Below are 20,455 nucleotides of genomic sequence, written 5' to 3'. Positions count from 1 at the left end.
GAGGACGTTTTGTGCCCCTGTTGGGCTGGTAACTCAGAAGTTCACCGACGTCCATGGTTCCCGATCCTCCAACCCCAGCTCCGCGGGTTCCCTCCACTCACGCCGAAAACCCAGCTCCGGAGCAGTGGCTTCCTGCCACACTGACGTAAATACTGTGAGCGCACAGCCAATGGGATTTAAATACCCGACGAGCGGGCGAGCCATGCTGACGTAAAAGGGAGTGTCGAAGTGAAGAGCGCTGTTTCCGGGTGGAGCCCAAGAGAACTGAAAACGGGTATTCCAGCCAAAATTTGTACATGAATGTTCGTAGCAGCAGTTTCCACGGATAGCCTAGCAAGTTTTCAATGCCAAGAGCATGATGGCTGCTTGTGACCCCTGCCACGGCCGCTACCTCAATGTGGCCACTGTCTTCTGAGGACAGATGTCCATGAAGGAGGTGGATGAGTAGATGCTTAATGTACAAAATAAGAATAGCAGCTACTTTGTGGAATGGATCCCCAACAACGTCAAGACTACTATCTGTGACATCCTGTCCCGTGGCCTCACGAAGGCAGTCACCTTCACTGGCAACAGCACTGCCATCCAGGAGCTCTTCAGGTGCATCTCAGAGCAGGTCACTGCCATGTTCTGCCGGAAGGCCTTCTTCCACTGGTCCACCGGTGAGGCTATGGATGAGATAGAGTTCGCTGAGGCCGAGAGCAACATGAATGACCTCGTTTCTGAGTACCAACAATATCAAGATGCCATCGCAGAAGAGGAGGAAGATTTCAGTGAGGAGGCTGAAGAGGGGGCTTAAGGCAGATTATCCTATCACCTCGGGCTTCCCAGCTCCCTCAGCCGGCTTCCTCAACTTCCCCTTTCCTCTCCCTCAGAATTTGCATTTCTGCCTCTACCTTTTTTTTTTTTCTCCTTGAGGGAGTTCTGGAATAGTGACTGGCACAGAGTAGGCACTCAATAAATAATTTTTGTTTGTTGGGAAAAAAAGGAATATGGCATCAACAACCTATGTTATGCTGAAAATGAAGAGGACTTGAAGCACTTGCTGCAGAAGATCAAGAACTACAGCCTTCGGTATAGATTATATCTTAACATCAACAAAATAAAAGTCTTCATAACTGGGCCAACATGCAACATCATGACAGTTGGACAAAAGAAAGAAACTGTCAGTGATTTAATCTTACCTGGATCCACAACTAACAACCTTGGTACCAGCAGTCAGGCAATCAAAAGATGAGCTGCACTGGGAAAAGTGTGAAGTCACTCGAAAATGCTAACGAGCAAGGATGCCAGTTTGAAAGACTGAGGAGTGCCTGTTCAATTACTTGCTATGCATCTTTGACAGAATTTTGATATCAGGAAAGGTAAAGCAACAATAAGACGAAACTGTCCTCCCTTTGCCGGTCATTCCATGTCCTCTCTCCTCTGCATTCTTGCTGTCTAGAGTGCCAAGGTTTCTCCTCCAAGCTTTCCTGATTCACAGAGAGCCAAAGAGTTCTAAAACTTTCTTTCCTCCCTTCTGTGACCCTTATTTATTCCCTATATAAAGACTTCCTGTTTTCTTTGTATAGATCTTGATCATTTAGAAAAAAGTTCAAGTGCAAGAAGAAGTAGTTTATGAGTTGTTTAATTCAAATGAATCTCTAAACCAAGCCTATTGCTGTCACATCATTTTCAACCCCTAACTCTGGTGGCCTGGTAGTAAGAAGCTACACTGTAATCCCAAAGCACCAGTTTGAATCCACCAGCCACTCCACAGGAGAAGGACTGGCAGTCACCTCCCGTGTGATCTACTGCCTCAGAAAACCTGCTGGAGATCCAGCTATGAGTTTGCTCTGACTTGATGGCATACACCAGCAACAGTGACCCAAAAGGACAGAGTAGAACTTCTCCATACAACTTCGCAGGCTGGGTGGCCTAATGCTGCACTGCCATCCCATAGATACTAAGTTTGAATCCAACAGTTGTTCCAAAGGAGAGAGATGGGTACTCTCCTTCCTTGCAATTAACTGCCAATGAAAAACCTGATTGAGGGTCAGCTATGGGCTGGTTTTGACTCAATGGTACACAGGAACAACAATCTTTATGGAAGCAGATGGTGATGTCTTTCTCCTATGGAGGTACTGGTGGGTTTGAATTGCTGGCCGTTTGGTAAATGCCTGAGTACTTAACCACTGTGCCATCAGGGCTCTTCAGTGAATCACTGTTTTTGTGGTTATGTACCGTCATGTCAGAACTGACTCACAGTGGACCTTCTAGCAGGTTTTCAGAAGCAGTGAATCACACAGGAGATGGCTCATCATTCTCGTCTGGAGCAGCTGGTGGATTCGAACCATGTTTCTTTGGGTTTGGCAACTCCTTACCTCTAAGCCAACTGAATCACTAGGTGGTGACATTGTCACAGTGTAGAAAATCCATCCTGGGGGCATCAAGACATTTCTATTGTCCATTTAATTATCTAATTAACCTGTGAGGCATCTGAGGCAAGAAAAGAAAATAACTTGTTCTCCAGAAGAAAGAGTTAGGATTTGGTTAAGTGAGGTGAAGGAAGAGAGCAGCACAGCAGAATCTAAAGGCCAGGCCTTCCTCTTTTCACAGGATTCCCATTTGCTATTCAACAAAATGCCAAATTCCTCTGCAGAACTGAACCAAATTGTCCTCTCTCTCCTCAATTCCAAGATAACTACACTTAGGAACAGTCAATCATTAGTTTCTCATGCCTTTCCCCCCCACTCCCAAGACTTTTAAAAAGAAGAATTCAAAGAGATCTTTGCTTTTTCTAGATTTATGCTTTTTCTTTGTAACTGATTCTAGAAATATCCTCTTAATTCTAGCTCCTGTAATTCTTTTGTTCTCTCCCAAAGCGTACCTCTAATTCTTTGCTCTCTTGGGCACTGGGCTGTGAGACCTACGGGGTGCCTTGGCTCAATATCTATCTCCTTCTAAAAGCCCAAACTGGTAGCTGCTGAGGTCCTGGAGATCCCCTTGAGTGGGTTTCATTAAGCTATCAAGTAATAACACTGTGAACTCATTACGTTTTGTCAGTAGCATCCACCTATTTCTTACTGTTCATATCAGCAACTCATTATGCAGCACATATCACTAATACACACATGTTCTATTCATTCCAGAGTATTATTCTAGGGTCACTAGGAGTCATAGTGACTCAATGACCTCTAACAATCATATTATTACACATTATTAAATATGTAATATATTACATATTTAAACATCTCTATATATCTATATCCATATCTATATAATTTATACAAAAAGTACTATTTATACAGTATAGTCCATCTATGTAAGAATTTCATGAAACAACATATGAGCAAGAGCTTATGGTGATGAAAGAAGAAGTTCAGGCTGCTTTGAAGGAAATGGCAAAAAATAAGGCTCCAGGAATAGATGGTATACCAATTGACATATTTCAGTTAACAGATGCTGCCCTGGACATGCTCACTAAGTTGTGCCAAGAAATCTGGAGAACAACCACTTGGCCAACTGACTGGAAGAGATTGATATTTGTTCCTATCCCAAAGAAAGGTGACCCAACAGAATGTGGAAACTACAGAACAATCTCACTGATTTCACATGCAAGCAAGATTTTACTGAAGATTATCTAAAAACGACTGGAACAGCACATCAATAGAGAACTACCAGAAGCCCAGGCTGGGTTTAGAAGGGGTCGTGGTACTAGAGATATTGTAGCTGATGTTAGATGGATCTTGGCTGAAAGCAGGGAATACCAGAGGAATGTGTTATCTGTGTTTCATTGACTATGCAAAGGCATTTGACTGTGTAGATCATAACAAACTATGGCTGACTCTGAGAAGACTGGGAATCCCAGAACATTTGATCGTTCTAATGTGAAACTTATACTTGGACCAGGAGGCAGTCGTCAGAACAGAGCAAGGGAACACTGCATGGCTCAAAATTGGGAAGGGCGTATGCCAGGGATGCATCCTATCTCCATACCTTTTCAACCTATATGCAGAACAGATTATCCGGGAGGCTGGGCTCTATGAGGAGAAAGGTGGGGTCAAGATTGGTGGATGATTTATCAACAACCTGCGTTATGCAGATGACACAACCCTGCTTGCTGAAACTGAAGAGGATCTGAAGCGCCTGCTGCAGAGTGTCAAGGACTGCAGCCTACAATATGGATTGAGGCTCAATGTCAAGAAGACAAAGATTCTCACCACTGGACCAATTGGCAGCATTAGGATGGATGGAGAAGAGATTGAGATTGTACACAGCTTTAGTTTGCTTGGCTCCATAGTCAACAGTCTTGGCACCAGCAGCCAGGAAATTAAAAGGCGTATTGCCATGGGAAAGTCTGCTGTTAGGGACCTCTCCAAAGTACTGAAGAGCAATGGTGTCTCTCTGGAGACTAAGGTTTGTCTGGTACAGGCCATGGTTTTTGCAATCACTTGTTATGCATCAGAGAGTTGGACAATGACCAAGGAGGATAGAAGGAGAATTGATGCCTTTGAGCTGTGGTGCTGGAGAAGAGTATTGAGAATACCATGGACTGCTAGGAAAACAAACAGATTTGTCCTGGAAAGGGTTAAACCGGGTGGCTCCTTGGAGACAAGGATTCTGAGGCTCCATCTAACATACTTTGGACATGTTGTGAGGAGAGACCAGTCCTTAGAGAGGGACATCATGCTTGGGAGGGTGGAGGGACAGCGCAGGAGAGGAAGGCCCTCTATGAGGTGGATTGATTCAGTGACTGGAATAATTGGGATGGGAGAGTCAGAGACAGTGCGATTGGCACAGGACAGAGCGGAGTTTAGGGCTGTTGTACATAGGGTCACTATGAGTCGCAAGCGACTCGACGGCACATAACAACAACAACAACAACGACAACCATATTATATGAAATGTTACTTTTTTCTTCTTTGGAAATATCACTTTTAAGAGTATTTTCCAGGAAAGTATTCACCATTGCATGGTATTAGCTGAGCACTCAAATTTGGATTCTTCATATGATTTGTAGGTTTCCACAGTTCACAAAACAATAGGGAAGGGTGGTAAGCAATAATATCATATAGTTTAGAAGTAGAACGTTTGTCAATCTGAAACTTAATGATGAACTAAAAGAAATCCAATATCGAGATCTCTATAGAAATAGAACAAACAAATTCACACCTCTGAATGTCTGGGCACTAGATCCAACACATCCCGTTTGTTCATGGACCAGTGGAATGTGAGCCCAGGTCTGGCATTGCTAAAGGAGAAGGGAGTCTGAGTACTGGTCACTCCCATGACATAAACTGGCATCTGAAAAGAAAAAGGAGGAAAAAAAGAAAAGAAAAGAAAAAGGAATACTGTCCTGCACACATATCCAAGCTTGACTTCTCAGAATAACGAGCCCAGCAGCCAGCCTTACACCGACCTTGGTAGCTGTGATGAGTCGAGTTGCAGCTGCAAGGATCCTCACAGCCCTCAGCTGAACAACTTCAACCTGTACTTCATCCTGCTCAACAGAGTGGAAAGCAAGCTTGGGCTAAGTGTTTGTGAGTAGCTAGAAAGTCTTAGAACTAGTTTGTTTTTGGCAGTCAACAAAAAGTCTTACACTATAGATATGATGTTCTTGTTTCTGCTTTTAAAGAATTCCTTAAGGACAAGAACTGTGTCTTACAAAACTGCCAACTTCTTTGTGGGTTTCTCACTGAAGATTATATTCTTTCCATGCCTAGCTAAAAAAGACTATCAGAAGAGGAAGACTAAAAGGACTTTTGTCTTTAAATGGGCTGCTAAGGTCCACTTAATAACTGATTCATCTCCCAATATGTTTTCCAGAAGAGCAGAAGCAGAGTAGAAGAATCCATACCTGAGAAAACACAATGACTTTGCCAGTATCTTCATTTACTGTTTGGATGGTGCCGTGTACTACAGCTGTGCCAACCACCTTCCCTGTAACTTGCCCTCTCCTGTTAACAACAGCTACAGTCTGATTACTGATGGAAAAGTGAATGATGGATTGGGGCTGCGGACCACCTTCGGACATAACCTGAAATTTAAACATTCCAGTGAGTGCCTGGAGCATGGGGAGAAGGCCAAGCTCTTTTCCCAACAGTCTGTCCAAGCACCTTGGCTTCATCATCCCATATTTCCCAATTTATCCCACATCAAAAAGCACAAGAAATGGAAGTTCTGCAAATGACCCACAGGATTTTAAGACATACTTTATCTCATGTACATCACAGACCAGAGAAAATACTAATTTTCTTCTTAATCAGATCCTGTGGTATTTGGTTAAGTGCAGACAAGAGGAGGCACTCAGGGAGAGGAAGAGGGAAAGGGAGAAGGAAAGAGGGAGAGGGAAAGGGAGAGAAGGAGAGAGAGAGAGAGGGAGAGGGAGAGGGATAGAGGGAGAGGGAGAAGGAGAGGGAGAGGGAAAGAAGGAGAGGGAGAGGGAGAGGGAGAAGAATGAGGAAAAGGTAAATCTCATTTCTCTGTCTCTGAGATCACCTGCATCATATTAGTTGGAATCAGAGTAATTTTCCCTGGAACAAGTCTGAATGGAGGAAACACCTTGAAGGAGGAAACAAATAGGAGAATAGTGACTAACTAGGGTCAATTTTATAGTAAATTTTCATAAAGTTTATTCTAAGGAAAAAATCCTAAGCATATTCAAAGAAGTTATACACAGATCTGTATTTTATTATAAAGAAAACTTAAATAGTAAAAATTAGAATACTTAAATAAGTTATTACATACTCTATTCACTGGGATAAAAATGTCCATTATGTTTACAATTAACTTTCTTTTTCATTGTTTAAAAAAAAATGAAAATGTAGAGAATATATGTTGAATTCTCAGATACCCATTACATAACTTCAACAATTATTAACACATGGTCAACAATTAAGTTTGTTTTTAAATTTCAGGGAAAGTTTATAAATCATACTGTTTTTTTTTATACAACCATTCATAGAAATTTGGTTTTTACAACATTGATTATCACTGATCAATGTAATCAATCATAATGTCTAATCAATACTTTACCAACAATTAGTTTTTGGTTGTTGTGTGCTATCAAGTCAGAACTGACCCATAGATGATCCTCCATCAGGTTTTCTGAGGAAGTTACTCACTTGGGAAGTGATGGCCCATCTTTTTCCCGAGGAGCAGCTGGTGGATTTGAACCACATGCCTTTGAGATTGCAGCACAGCTTCTTACGGCTAAGCCACAGAGCTCCTTTTAACAATTAGTTTTTACTGACATAAGAAAGGACTTTTGACAAAAGTAAGGTGATAGAAAGCAGTATTATTCATCCATTGTAAAATAAGCATATGGGAAAAAAAGTTTGCTTCTAAGTAGTAATAGTTAATTTTCAGTTATAATTTTATACTTGTTTTCCACATAACATATCCTTCATTTTATACTTGTATTCCACAAGAAATAGTTACTAGTTTTATACAAGAAATAACGAAAAAGTTCTCTTACATATTGTAGCAAGTAGACAATTGACATTATTTTCCTAGTCAAATGATTTCAATCTAAGCAAACTAAACAGAAAAAGATTCAAAACACTAAGATGAATGCATTTTTTATGAGATTGTTTCCTTACTTCAATTTGCCGAGGAGTTGACGTGAATTTTCTCCCCATCTTGTCCTTGGCAATAGCCACAAGTGTAGTTTGTCCAATGGTGACAGCTCGAAGAACATAATTCTCAGAATACTCATCTTGTTCTTCTATGAGCCTGCAAAGATCCATGTGTTTATAGGTGAGAAAAATTTGATTTTGAGAGGAGAAAAATTATCCATCTTTCCAGGATGTTTAACATGTTCTGCTCATTTTAACTGTTTCAGAGAGCTGCCTGGAAGAAATATCCAGAGTCAAAACAAATTTCATGTCAATAGCAGAAAGCTTAGAAAGGTCAAAAGTCTTGTTTTAGGGCTCCAAAGGAACAAGGAAAATATAAACATACCCTGGAAGAATTACAAGTACTAAATTGTTCTGGAATTCCTGTATTTCCTCTTTACAGGTGGGGAATACCAAAACCTCTGCTTATAAACACATTTTTTAAGGTCCTGTAACCTAAAGCACCCTTGAGAGGATATGAATTTAATGAATTATTGTTCTTAGTGGAGAGGGCAAAACACTTTGCTTTACAGAAAAAGAACTGGCCATAATTATGTGATAAGACTTGGTTCTCCTTAGTTCATCCAAAGGGAGTTTCAGGCAATGGAAATATTAATGAGACATATGATTTCAGTCCCAAAACAAAGTGCTTGAAGACATGGAAGGGGTATATGGTAGAACGCTGAATGTGGGAAGGAAATGCAGGCTGAAAACAAGACAAAGAAGAGGAAAGAATCCGAAATAACCTAGGGGAGAACTTGCTAGGTGAGGTGGAGGGAAAATTTCATGATAGCAAACATTAAAAAGTGTTGAAAGTGTACTCACGTCAGGGTCACAATGGCAGATGCTAACTGCAGTTTGAGTTCCATATTTCTAAAGTATTTATTCTGAAATGGGTTTTTGGAAGAATCAAGAACTCTCACAGTCACTAAGACAGTCTTACCTATCTCAACCTAGATGTTAAAAAGAAAAGGTAGATTTTAGTAGGTGTCTTATTTACCAAGGGCAGTCTAACTCTTAGAGGACAAACTTTTTGGTTTATGCCAGCCTTTGATCAAATAAATCTAATCTATGTGTACTATTTTAAGTTCTTTAACATTCCATTTATCTTCAGTTATGTTTAATGTTGAAAGGTTGTTTTTTCAGGGCTAGTATTTTTTTATTAGTACCATCAATAGTTCTGGTGTTGTTAGGTGCCACTGACCCAAAAACAACTCATAGCAACCCTAAGAACAGAAGATTGGAATCCAACTAGAGGCATATATACCTATATACCATCGTCACAATCTCTACTATGCTCGAGGCCATTGTTATAAATAATCTCTGTGTTAGGGAGCTCTGGGGGCCTAGTGGCAAGAAGCTGCACTGCAATCCCAGAGGTGTGCAGTTCGAATCCACCAGATGCTTTGCTGGAGAAGGAGGGACAATCTCCTCCTGTCAGATCCGATTTGACGGTACACACACATAAAAATAATAACAATAATAATAAAAAAAATAAAATCACCATGTTAATCCACCCCCTTGAGAGTCTTTCTTTATTTCCCTGACTCCTCACCTTTCCCAGCATAATGTGTTTTTTTCCAGGGACTAGCCCCTCTTGGTATACAGTAGCAAATACTACTGTATTTTATGCAGATAACATATATTATCTGGGTTTTTTTGTTTTAGTTTCTTTCCCCAAACTTCCTCACACATTAGTTTTCTGTGTGCATATTTACTAGAGTATATGATATAAAAAATTGATATGTTAAGTATATATCATGGATGCAAGCATGAAACCTACTTCATTTATTACATAAAGCAAACATATCTCACCTTATCAATCATATCAAGCTCCAGCTCTTGCATGTCTGACACCCTGATGTGGGCCATGGCTGGACCCAAGAAAGCCAAGCACAGATCATACACCTCCAAAGTAATAAAACCAGGACGTACTGGAACCAACTGGAAGAAAAAGACGGTAGCAGGTAAAGAAGTAGGTGTACTCCAAGCATGATCATAGCGACTATTTCACCCAAAGAGAAAAAGAAAATTTATTTCCTTTGTAGTGAGAACACTCAGAGGTCTTGGCGCAGCACAAGCCAGACCCTTAAAATATGTTTCATTCATGGCAAAATAGGTTGTTGTTGTTGTTGTTGTTATGTGCCATCGAGTCGTTTGCGACTCATAGTGACCCTAGGTACAAGAGCTCTAAATGCTCTTCTATCCTGTGCCAACCTAGCCATCTCAAACCCACTTATTCCCGCTGCTCCAGTCACAGAATCAATCCATCTCATAGAAGGTCTTCCTCTCCTTTGCCGCCCAAGGACCAGTCCCTCCTTGCAACATGCCCAAAATATGTCAGACAAAGCTTCAGAATCCTTGACTCCAAAGAGTCTTCTGGCTTCACCCTCTCCAGGACAAACCTGTTTGTTCTCCTAGCAGTCCATGGTATATTTAACACTCTTCTGCAGCACCACAGCTCAAAGGCATCAATTCTCTTTCTATCAACCCTATTCACTGTCTAACTCTCCGATGTATAGCATGTAATTGCGAAGACTATAGCCCAGATCAGGTGCACCTTAGTCTCCAGTCTGACGTCATTGCTCTTCAGTACTCTTGAGAGGTCCCTCACAGCCGACTTTCCCAATGCAATTCGTCTCTTGATTTCCTGGCTGCTGTTACCAAGAGTGTTGATTGTGGAGCCAAGCAAACTAAAACTGTTAACTATCTCAATCTCTTCACCATCCATACTGATGCTGCCAATTGGCCTAGTGGTGAGAATCTTTGTTTTCTTGATGTTGAGCTTTCAGTCCAAATAGGAGGCTATAGTCCTTGATCTTCTGCAGCAAGCGCTTCAGGTCCTCCTCAGTTTCCGCAAGCAGGGTTGTGTCATCTACATAACGCAGGTTGTTGATGATTCTTCCACCAACCCTGATGCCACATTTGTATAGTGATGATCTGTTCTGCATACAGATTGAAAAGGTATGGAGACAGAATACATCCCTGATAAACCCCCTTCTTCTTCTTTTTTTTTTTAAAGAGAAAACATTTAATTAACCAACCTCCATGTAATTAACACAGCCTCAAGCCACGAGGACAGAGGCCCCCCCAAAACCCTTAATCTTCTCCTCAGTTCTTCTGCTGAAGAATTTGGCCTTTACAATGACTGGTTGCTTTGGGAGCTTTCCCTTCCCCAAGACTTTGTAGTAGCCCGATCGAACCACATCAATGATAGGAGCAGCTCCAGTCTTGTTTTTTGCAGCATTTACCCTTGTCTGCTCACTGACCAAAGTCCATAATTTGTCAAGGTTAACAGTTGAGCAGAAGCTCTGATTCTGCTTCAGGTGGTAATGTCTCATACCAACCTTCCCAAAATAACCTGGATGGTATTTGTCAAAGTTGATCCTGTGGTGATGCAAACCACCAGCATTACCTCGGCCTCCAGGGTGCTTCCAGTGCTTCCCAATGCGGCCGTGGCCGTGGCTCACGTGGCCCTGAAGTTTCCAGATCTTCCTCAGTCTTGACGGCATTTCGTTTGCTTACACGAAAAAAAGTGAACCCCCTTCTTGATTTTGAACCATATAGTGTCTCCTTGCTCTGTTCTGACAACTGCCTCTTGGTCCAAGTATAAGTTTTGTATTAGCACAGTCAAATGTTCTGGGATTCCCATTCTTCTCAGAGTCAGCCATAGCTTGTTGTGATCCACACAGTCAAAAGCCTTTGCATAGTCAATGAAGCACAGATAGACATTCTTCTGGTATTCTTTGCTTTCTGCCAAGATCCATGTAACATTAGCTATAATATCCCTAGTACCACGACCTCTTCTAAATCCAGCCTGCACATCTGGCAGTTCTCTGTTGACATATTGTTCCAAATGTCTAAATAAATGTAAAAAAATTTTCATTTTTATTTTATTTTTTCCAGCTAATAAATATTAACTGAAAAAAATAGAATTTAAGTTCATTGAATGAAAGTGAAATTCAACATATATAATTACTCCTTAGCTACTAACAGGGAATGGCCTTCATGAAGAAAAATCAAGTCTGTTAAATGATGCTTTAATTAGTAAGGAAAGAGAAGCAATGAGTTAATACTTTATGTTTTACTTCTTGTACTGTAAAGCTGAAAGAGCCTTCATGGCACTTTCAGGAAAATGATTGATTGGCTGCCAACTGAAAGGTCAGCAGTTTGAACCCAGTAGCCTCTCATGGGAGGAAGATGTGGCAGTGTGCTTCCATAAATACAGAATAGAAAACGTCATGGGGAAGGGATACGCTGTCTTGATGGTGTTGGGGTTGTTTTTGGTTACTCTAGTTCCCTTAGAAGTAGACAGTACCTAACAACAATTAACAATAAAATGACTCTAGTTTATATACAATACTGTGAAATCCCACACACTGGGTTATATTACCTCAGTCTCATTTCTTTTTTTATGTAAGTGAAATTTCTTTAAATTCTTAATAGAAAAGGGAATATATACCTATAGCATTACTGGTATTTTATTTATACAAGTCAATTAAAAAGCAAATCTTTTGAGATACTAACTCTCAAGTCAGCTTAAAATTTTGAGTTGTCACATCCTGGCTGAAAACATCACATACTCAAGTTATAAAGTTAATACACACACGCACTGCTGCCGAGACAGAGACTCCTCATAGCTGACCCTTCAGAAGGTTTCCAGAGACTGTAAATCTCTTTAGGGGAGACTGCCCATCTCTCTCCTGTGGAACAGCTGGTGGATCTGAAGCATGAGCCTTTGAGTTGGCAGTGCAAGTCCTTCCTGCTAGACCACCAGAGTTCCCTATAAAGTTGATAGTATATTTAACTGGGCCAATTGGCAGCACCATAATGGATGGAGAAGAGTTTGAAGTTAACAATTTCAGCTTGCTCAGCTCCATAATCAACAGTCTTGGCACTGACAGTCAAGAAATAAAAAGATGAATATTGCATTGGGGAAAGCTGCTGTCATGCACCTCTCCAAAGTGCTAAAGAGCAAAGATGTCAGTCTGAAGACTAAGGGTGCGCCTTATTAAGGCCATGATCCTCACAATTACTTAATATGCATCCGAGAGTTGGACAATGATCAAAGGTGACAGAAGAAGAATTGTTGCCTTTGAGTTGTGGTGTTGGAGAAGAGTATTGAACATATAATGGACTACCAAGAGAATAAATAAGTGTCTTGGATAAGGTGAAATTAGGCTGCTCCTAGAAGGCAAAGATTTTGAAGCTCTGTCTCACATATTTTGGTCATGTGGCCAGGAAGGACCAGTCCTTGGAGAGGAACATAATACTTGGAAGGGTGGAGGGATAGCGCAGGAGAGGAAGACCCCAGCTGAGATGGATTGACTCAAGGACCAGGGTAACGGAGTAGGTGTGATGGGGATAGTGAGTCTGGTTCAGGATAGGCCAGATTTCAGAACTATTGTACACAGAGTTGCTATGAGTCTCAGGTAACTTGATGGCAAATAAAAACAACAACAACATGGTTATGAACTTTGAAATTCCCAGCTATAAACCTTTAAAGAAAAATTTTATAATGAGCTGTCTCTTATACAGTCTTTTTTTAACTAACAAGAAGCAAAAACTGACCAGAAAATAAACAATAATACTCATTGATTTCAGATGAAGCATCTCTGTGTGCTCTTTTTAAATAGGAGGATTGGAAATATTACTTTTGTAACAAGTTTCAGAGGAACAATAGACTTTTAAAATCATTCTTACAAGAGTAAGTTTTGGCCTGAGATCATCAATTAGGGACCTCACCTGGACAGAGGTTTCTGTCTCCAGGTGAGTGATGGTGACGATATCCTGCTCACTGCCATTGACTAGAAAATAACCAGACCCTTCTGTCAGCTTAAATATCTCCTACAGAAAAAAGAAGAGAAATGCCATTTCAATCTCCTTGACCTTATAAAGAAGTATAAGTAAATAATTAGTACATACCTGGAAAAAGCATGGGATTAAAAGATTAAAGCACTTCTATTATGGCCAATGAAGCAACACTTGAATAAACCTGAATTTTTAAAATGTGGGTAAATCAGAATACTAATCAGAATGGGAATAATGATGGTGATGCCCTGCTAGAATCTTAATCCACCTTTGAGAAGCAAAATCATCATGCTCTTGGTATGTTGTTGTTGTTAGGTACTGTCGGGTTGAGCACAGTTTTATCAACAGACCTGAATTCTGCCCTATCCTATGCCGTCCTCAGCATCTCTGACACACATGTGTCCATTGCTGCAGGTGCTGTGTCTGCCCAGTCGACAGCCATCTGTTTGCAGTCTTCTGCTTTTTCACCAACTCTCTACCATGATGCCCCTTTCCAAGGACTAGTCTTTTTTAGAAACATGCGCACTTGTATAAGAGATGACACTTTGTCATCTTTACCTCCCAAGGAGCATTCTGGCTGCACTTTTTCTAAGACATCTATCTTTGCCAACACAAATCAAGGCATCAATTCTTCTTCTGTCATTCTTATTCATTGTCCAGTTCTCAGATGTGTAGCAAGTGACTGGAAAGACCATGGTCTGAATTAGGTATGCTTTAGTCTTCATATTGACATTATTGTTCTTCAGTGTTTTGGAGACATCCCTGATAGCAGACTTGCCCAATACATTGTCTCTTGATCTCCCAACTGCTGGTAACCAAGAGTGTTGAATGAAATCATTGAAATCAATCCTTTCTCCATCTTTCATAATTCTGACTGTTGGTCCTGTGGTGAGGATCTTTATTTTCTTGATGTTGAGATGAAATCCATATTGAATACTGTATTATTTTATTTTCTGCAACAAGCACCTTGGCTCTTCCTCATTTTCAGTAAGCAAGGATGTATTAACTGCATAACTCAGGCTGTTAATGACACTTCTATACTGATGCCACATTCTTCATAAAGTCTAGCTCTCGAATGATTTTCTCAGCCTACATATTAAATAGGTATGGAGAGAAAAATACAACCCTGATGTAGGGAGCCACCTTTTAGGCTCCTGACCTAAGGCCTAAGTTGCTTTATACTGCTCACTAAACGCCATTCCATAAAGGCCTGCCTGGCATGTCTACAGATGAGTTCAGCTCTGAGTCCCCGCCTATTCCTGGGAAAATGCTTGCCTCACTGGCTCAGTTCCTGTAATTCAATGCCTTAAGGCATGTTCCTCATTCTTGCTGTAAACTGATATCCTAAGGCTGGGTTTCTATAGCAACAAGTAAGACAGCTGGGCAGGTTCCTATATAAGCCCTGTGAAAAGTTTTAATAAATTGAGACTTGATCAGACTCCTGTCTTGTCTCCATTCTTCATGCCGCTTGTCCCTTCTCAGTCCCACTCTTCCTCCTTAGGTCCTCGTTGAAGACCCTGCGGGCCGGGGCACCCTGACACACACTTTTTCTGATTTTAAACCATCTAGTGTTCTCTTGCTCTGTTCACATAGCAGCCTCTTGGTCTAGTTATAGGTTTTGCATGAGCACAATTAAGTATTCTGGGATTCTGATTCTTTTCAATTTTAGCCATAATTCATTATGATCCACATAGTCAAATACCTTTGCATAGACAATAGAGCACAAATAGACATTCTTTTGGTATTCTTTCTTTAGTGGTATAAGCTGTCATTTGGTAAAACTTCCGGTATTCTTTGTTTTCAGTCAGGATCCATCTGACATCAGCAATGATATCCCTGGTGCCATCATCTCTTCTAAACTCAGCCTGAACCTTCTGGAAGTTCTTTGTCAATGTGCTGTTCTAGTTGTTGTTGGATTATATGCAGCAGTATTTTGCTCATATGTGATATTAATGATATTGTTAGATAATTTCCATATTCTGTTGGATTACCTTTCTTGAGCATAGGAACTCTTCCAGTTAGTCAGCCAGGCAGCTTTCCTCCAAATTTCCCAGCCTAGACTGGTGAACATGTCCAGGGTTGCATAGGTTAGTTGAAACATCTCAATTAGTACCTGTTAATTCCTGGGACCTATTTTTTGCCAATGCCTTCAGTGCAGCTTGAGCCTCTATCTTCATTATTTTTGACTCTTATTCATAATATACTTCCTGAATTTTTTAGTGTCAACCAATTATTTTTGGTACAATTACTGTGTATTCCTTCCAGCTTCTCTTATTACTTCCTAGAACATTCTAGATCTTGCCCACAAGATCTCTCAGTATTACAACCCGAGGCATGAATTTATTTTCAGATCTTTCAGCTTGAGAAATACCAAGTGAGTTTTTCCATTTTTATTCTCTCACTCCAGCTCTTTGCATATTTTAATAATATTTTGCAAAAAATCAAAAAAATATTTTTCTTTGTCTTCTTTTTTTAAAATTTTTATTTATTTATTTATTCTCTTTATGTGTGTACTATCAAATTGGATCTGACTGGTACAGGAGGCGATTGTTCTTCTTTCTTCAGCAGAGCATCTGGTGGATTTGAACCACAAACCTCTGGGATTGCAGTGCAGTCTCCTGCCTCTAGGCCACCAGAGCTCGCCTTGCTTTGTCTTCTTGGGCTGCCGTTTACAATTTTCTGATTAGCTCTTTTTTCCTTCCTAATGGAATAAACTTTTTTACTATTTCCATTCATTCATTGCTGCACATTTTCCTGCCTGCCCACTGCTCCCCCAGTTGGTTTTTCTCCTTGAAAAGTAAAAAAAAAATTCTTTCATTATGATACAATCCTCACCCCCTAGTCCACTCTACCATGCAGCTCTCATTCTGGACTCTTGTCATGAAAATAATACCTAATCATTTATTCCTTTTAAACAATTCTCTCCTTCATATATTTCAATGCAGTATATTATTTATCCCCTCTTTTTAGTTTCCCCTCCAACTGTGATGTCAATCCTGCTTTACAACAGTGGCATTATGCAGTATTTGTCCCTTTGTGACTGACATATTTCACTCAGCATAATATCCTTCAGGATCATCCATTTTGTATAGTATTTCATGAGTTCCTTGTTTTTCAATACAGCATAGTATTCCATTGTGTGAATATACCAGAGCTTCTCTAGCCATTCGTTTGTTGATGGGCACCTGGGTTGTTTCCAACTCCTTACTACTGTGAACAAAGCAGCAATAAACATGTGTGTGCATATATCTTCTTGGATCTCAGTTATGGTCTCTTTGGGATATATTCCCAGTAGTGGAATTGCTGGGTCAAATGGTATTTCTATTTGCAACTTTTTGAGAAAGTGCCACACTGCCTTCCATAGTGGTTTTATACTCCCACCAACAGTGAATAATGGTTCCAGTTTTTCCACAACCTCACCAGCATTTGTTGTTTGCTGTTCTGTTAAATTTTGCTATTCTTACTGGGGTGTGATGATATCTCATAATTGTTTCGATTTGCATCTCTCTTAGAGCTAGGGATTTTGAACATTTCTTCTTGTGCTTGCTAGCCATCTGAATGTCTTCTTTGGTGAAGTGTCTGTTCGTATCCTGTGCCCATTTTCAACTGGGTTGTTACCTTTATCTTATTGTGGTGCTGATTAGCTCTTTTACTTCACCATTTCTTTCCTTTGTTTTGGCTTCCTAGAGTTCTAATGCAATTTCATAGTCTCTCCTGACATCTATTTTGTTGTATGTTCCCTGCACGCACCACCCCATCTTTGTAATAGCCTATTACTCTCTTCCTGGATGATATCCTTGAAGTCATCCCACAGCTTCTCTGGTGTTTGATCATTAATGTACACTGCCTTAAACCTGTTCTTGAGATGATTTTTAGATTCAGGTGGGATAGATTTAAGGTTGCATATTGGTTCTTGCAGATTAGTTTTAATTTACTTCACTTTCAATCTGAATTTACACAGAATTAATTAACTGATGGTCTGTTCCATAGTCAGCACTGGCCTTGTTTTCATTGTTGATACTGAACTTTTTCCATAATTCTTTCCACATATACGGTCAATTTGATTCCTTTACAATCTCTATCATGTGAGTTCCATGTGTAAAGTTGCTTTTTTTGGTGTTTTTAAAAATTTTTTTAAATTATTATTATTTTTTATGTGTGTACTGTAAATCGGATCTGACTGGTACAGGAGGCGATTATTCCTTCTTCAGCAGAGCATCTGGTGGATTTGAACGACCTCTGGGATTGTAGTGCAGCTTCTTGCCACTAGGCCACCAGAGCTCGCCTGGTGTGTGTTTTTTTAAAAAGATATTTGCTATGAATAAATAAAAATTCAACCCTTCGATCTCCAGATTCATATATCTCACAAAGACCATATTTTCCAATTACCATTCCTTCTTCATGGTTTCTAACTTTTGCATTAGAGTCACCAATAACTAACTATTCATGCATCTTGACTAATGTTTGGTCAATTTTGGACTGCAAAAGTTGGTGGTGGCTGTTGTTACATGCTGTTGAGTATGACCCATGACAACCCTGTTGTTGTTGTTATGTGCCGTCGAGTCGCTTGCGACTCATAGCGACCCTATGTACAACAGCCCTAAACTCTGCTCTATTCTGCGCCAATCGCACTGTCTCTGACACTCCCATCCCAATTGTCCCAGTCACTGAATCAATCCACCTCATAGAGGGCCTTCCTCTCCTGCGCTGTCCCTCCACCCTCCCAAGCATGATGTCCCTCTCTAAGGACCGGTCTCTCCTCACAACATGTCCAAAGTATGTTAGATGGAGCCTCAGAATCTGTCTGATACTTCTCTAAGTCTGAACATTCACATTAAGACAGACTAGGAAGAAGGATTGGCCATCCACTTCTGAAATAGCAGGCCTCTGAAAACTCTATGTACAAATGTATGACAACCCTATAAACGAAAATCTGAACCCTGTCCTATCCTGGGTCATTCTCACAATCTCTGACATATTTGAGTCATTGCTGTAGTCACTGTGTCAGTCTATCTGGTTGAGGGTCTTCCTCTCTTTTACCAGCCCTCTATCCTTCAAAACATTATGTCCCTCTCCAAGGAATAGCCTCTCCTAGAAACATACCCAAATTGTGTAAGATGATACTTTATCATTTTTGCTCCTAAGAGCACTCTGGCTGCAAAAATTGGTAGAAACCCTTAATTTCTTCTTTTTTTGGGTTTAGTTGTTGGGCATATATTTGAATAAGAATCGTATTGAACAAGTCTTCTTTCTATGTATATGAGTAGTATCCTATACCTTACAACACTGTACTTTAGGATAGATTTTGAAATTGTAATTTTAAATATGAAAGCAACATCATTCTTCCTCAATTCTTCATTTCTGGCATAGTAGCCATATGACTTTCTGATTCAAAGTGGCCTATCCCTCTCTATTTCAATTTATTATTGCTTGGAATATCAATATTCATGAATTCCATTTAATTTATGACAACTTCCAGTTTTCCTACATTCATACACATTCCAAATATTCCAAATGGTTGTTTGCAGCTGTTTCTCTTTATTTTTGAGTACTTATCATTTGGGCTCTTCCTCTAATACTGTAGTTACTTCTGTTCCTCTGTTGTGCATAGGGCTATTGTAGGCCTGTTATAATGAAAGTGGACAGCCAATCTTTCTTCCTAGTCTGTCTTAATATAGGGGCTTTCCTGCAAACTATCCAGCATGGGACCTTCCTGGAACTTGAAACACTGGTGGCATTGCTTCCAGCATCACAGTACCCACAAGTTATACCACAGCAGACTGACAGACAAGTGCTGTATTGTTAATAACAAATAATAAACAAGCAATCATATACACACCTAAGATATAAAGTAATTAACAACATGCTAACCATTCTCCAATACCTTTTTCTTTTCATTGGAAACAATGGTGGCCAGCCCAAGATGGTAGCTGACTGTTTTGCATTAAATGTGTGTAATTCTCCACAGTTCTGGCAATAATTCACTTTCCCCTACATTAGGCTTCCTAAAGAACTCACTACCTCTTTGCAGTCTCCCAGTCCAGGACCTAAGCTGTCATTTTTCCCGTTCCTGTTTGTATTCTAGATGACTAAAATTAAAAAAATGTGGGTTTATTATATTTTTATTTTGTTGACCACACATGTAAGCTAATTTTAACCAGTTCAAAGCCCTGGATTAAAGTTAAGGGAGCAATGATAAAACATGATTACTTTAGTATTGCAACTATTTATTACACCTGGATAGTATATGTGATTTCAACACATTAGGTGAAGTGTTGTTTTGAACTAGAGTGCTAGTTTTAATAATAGAGTATCATCCTTTCCAATATATTTGCTTTTAACTAGACTAATATAGTTTCTACCTTCACATCAGGGTGGTTATAGATAGTGGAATTCTCTGGCAATATAGTAACATCGTCCACCAGGAGCAGCTCCACAGTTGCAGATCTGGGCACATTGGAAAGTTCCTAGAAATGTGAAAAAACCACAAGATGAATATAAACTTCTAATTCCTCAGTCCAGAAAGGGGAGACTCCAGTATTCTCTCATGTGCCTAGGATAACAGAATCACAGAAGTAACAGTTTTCAGACTTACATCAGTTGTAAGACAACTACAAAAGAAGAATCTTAAATTTCAATTATTTAATTTCTATTTCTTCTGACAAAACAACCATCTTCACTCACTTTTGGACTTTCAGACTCTGAATAATCCACAAAATTGACTCCAATGAGCACAGTTCCTTTTATTTGATGTACTTTAAGGATCTGATGACCTAGAAAATACAGAAAAATACCCTTCAAAGAAAGATAATCTATAGAATACAAAAGTATCTCCCAAAAGTAAAATTCTGCTTTACTTTCCCCCATATGATGGTTAATTATGGGGCAGGGGTGGGGGGACACTTACTGAAAAGAGAAATACAAAAGAAACAGCAGATATCTAGGGTTTTGTTTTCTCTGCTATTATATTCCTATATAATCCTGAACAACTATCATCTCTGTTTTCCTTCCTTCCTTCCTTCCTTCCTTCCTTCCTTCCTTCCTTCCTT

The 20,455-nt window shown here is 40.0% G+C and overlaps 1 protein-coding gene across 2 annotated transcripts in view; it reads right to left on the bottom strand.

Moving 5' to 3' along the window:
- The window catches only part of NUP210L (nucleoporin 210kDa-like), a 191,842-nt gene that overhangs the window by 57,691 nt on the left and 113,696 nt on the right, over nucleotides 1–20,455 (bottom strand). For both annotated transcript variants that reach the window (XM_006895862.1, XM_006895863.1), the window contains exons 18-27: nucleotides 20,091–20,179; nucleotides 19,769–19,873; nucleotides 13,341–13,442; nucleotides 9,411–9,539; nucleotides 8,421–8,548; nucleotides 7,581–7,713; nucleotides 6,478–6,540; nucleotides 5,837–6,016; nucleotides 5,399–5,479; nucleotides 5,152–5,283 (exon numbers count right to left, since the gene is read on the bottom strand). In XM_006895862.1, coding sequence (XP_006895924.1) covers nucleotides 5,152–5,283; nucleotides 5,399–5,479; nucleotides 5,837–6,016; nucleotides 6,478–6,540; nucleotides 7,581–7,713; nucleotides 8,421–8,548; nucleotides 9,411–9,539; nucleotides 13,341–13,442; nucleotides 19,769–19,873; nucleotides 20,091–20,179 — 1,142 coding nt within the window. The remainder of the gene's footprint in view (nucleotides 1–5,151; nucleotides 5,284–5,398; nucleotides 5,480–5,836; nucleotides 6,017–6,477; nucleotides 6,541–7,580; nucleotides 7,714–8,420; nucleotides 8,549–9,410; nucleotides 9,540–13,340; nucleotides 13,443–19,768; nucleotides 19,874–20,090; nucleotides 20,180–20,455) is intronic.

Source organism: Elephantulus edwardii, unplaced genomic scaffold (genome assembly GCF_000299155.1).
Source record: "Elephantulus edwardii isolate Elephantulus edwardi_28Jun2011 unplaced genomic scaffold, EleEdw1.0 scaffold00176, whole genome shotgun sequence".
NCBI classification, from domain to species: Eukaryota; Metazoa; Chordata; class Mammalia; order Macroscelidea; family Macroscelididae; genus Elephantulus; species Elephantulus edwardii.
The sequence above is the reverse complement of the archived record's forward strand: the minus strand, read 5'-3'. Positions and strand labels throughout refer to the sequence as shown.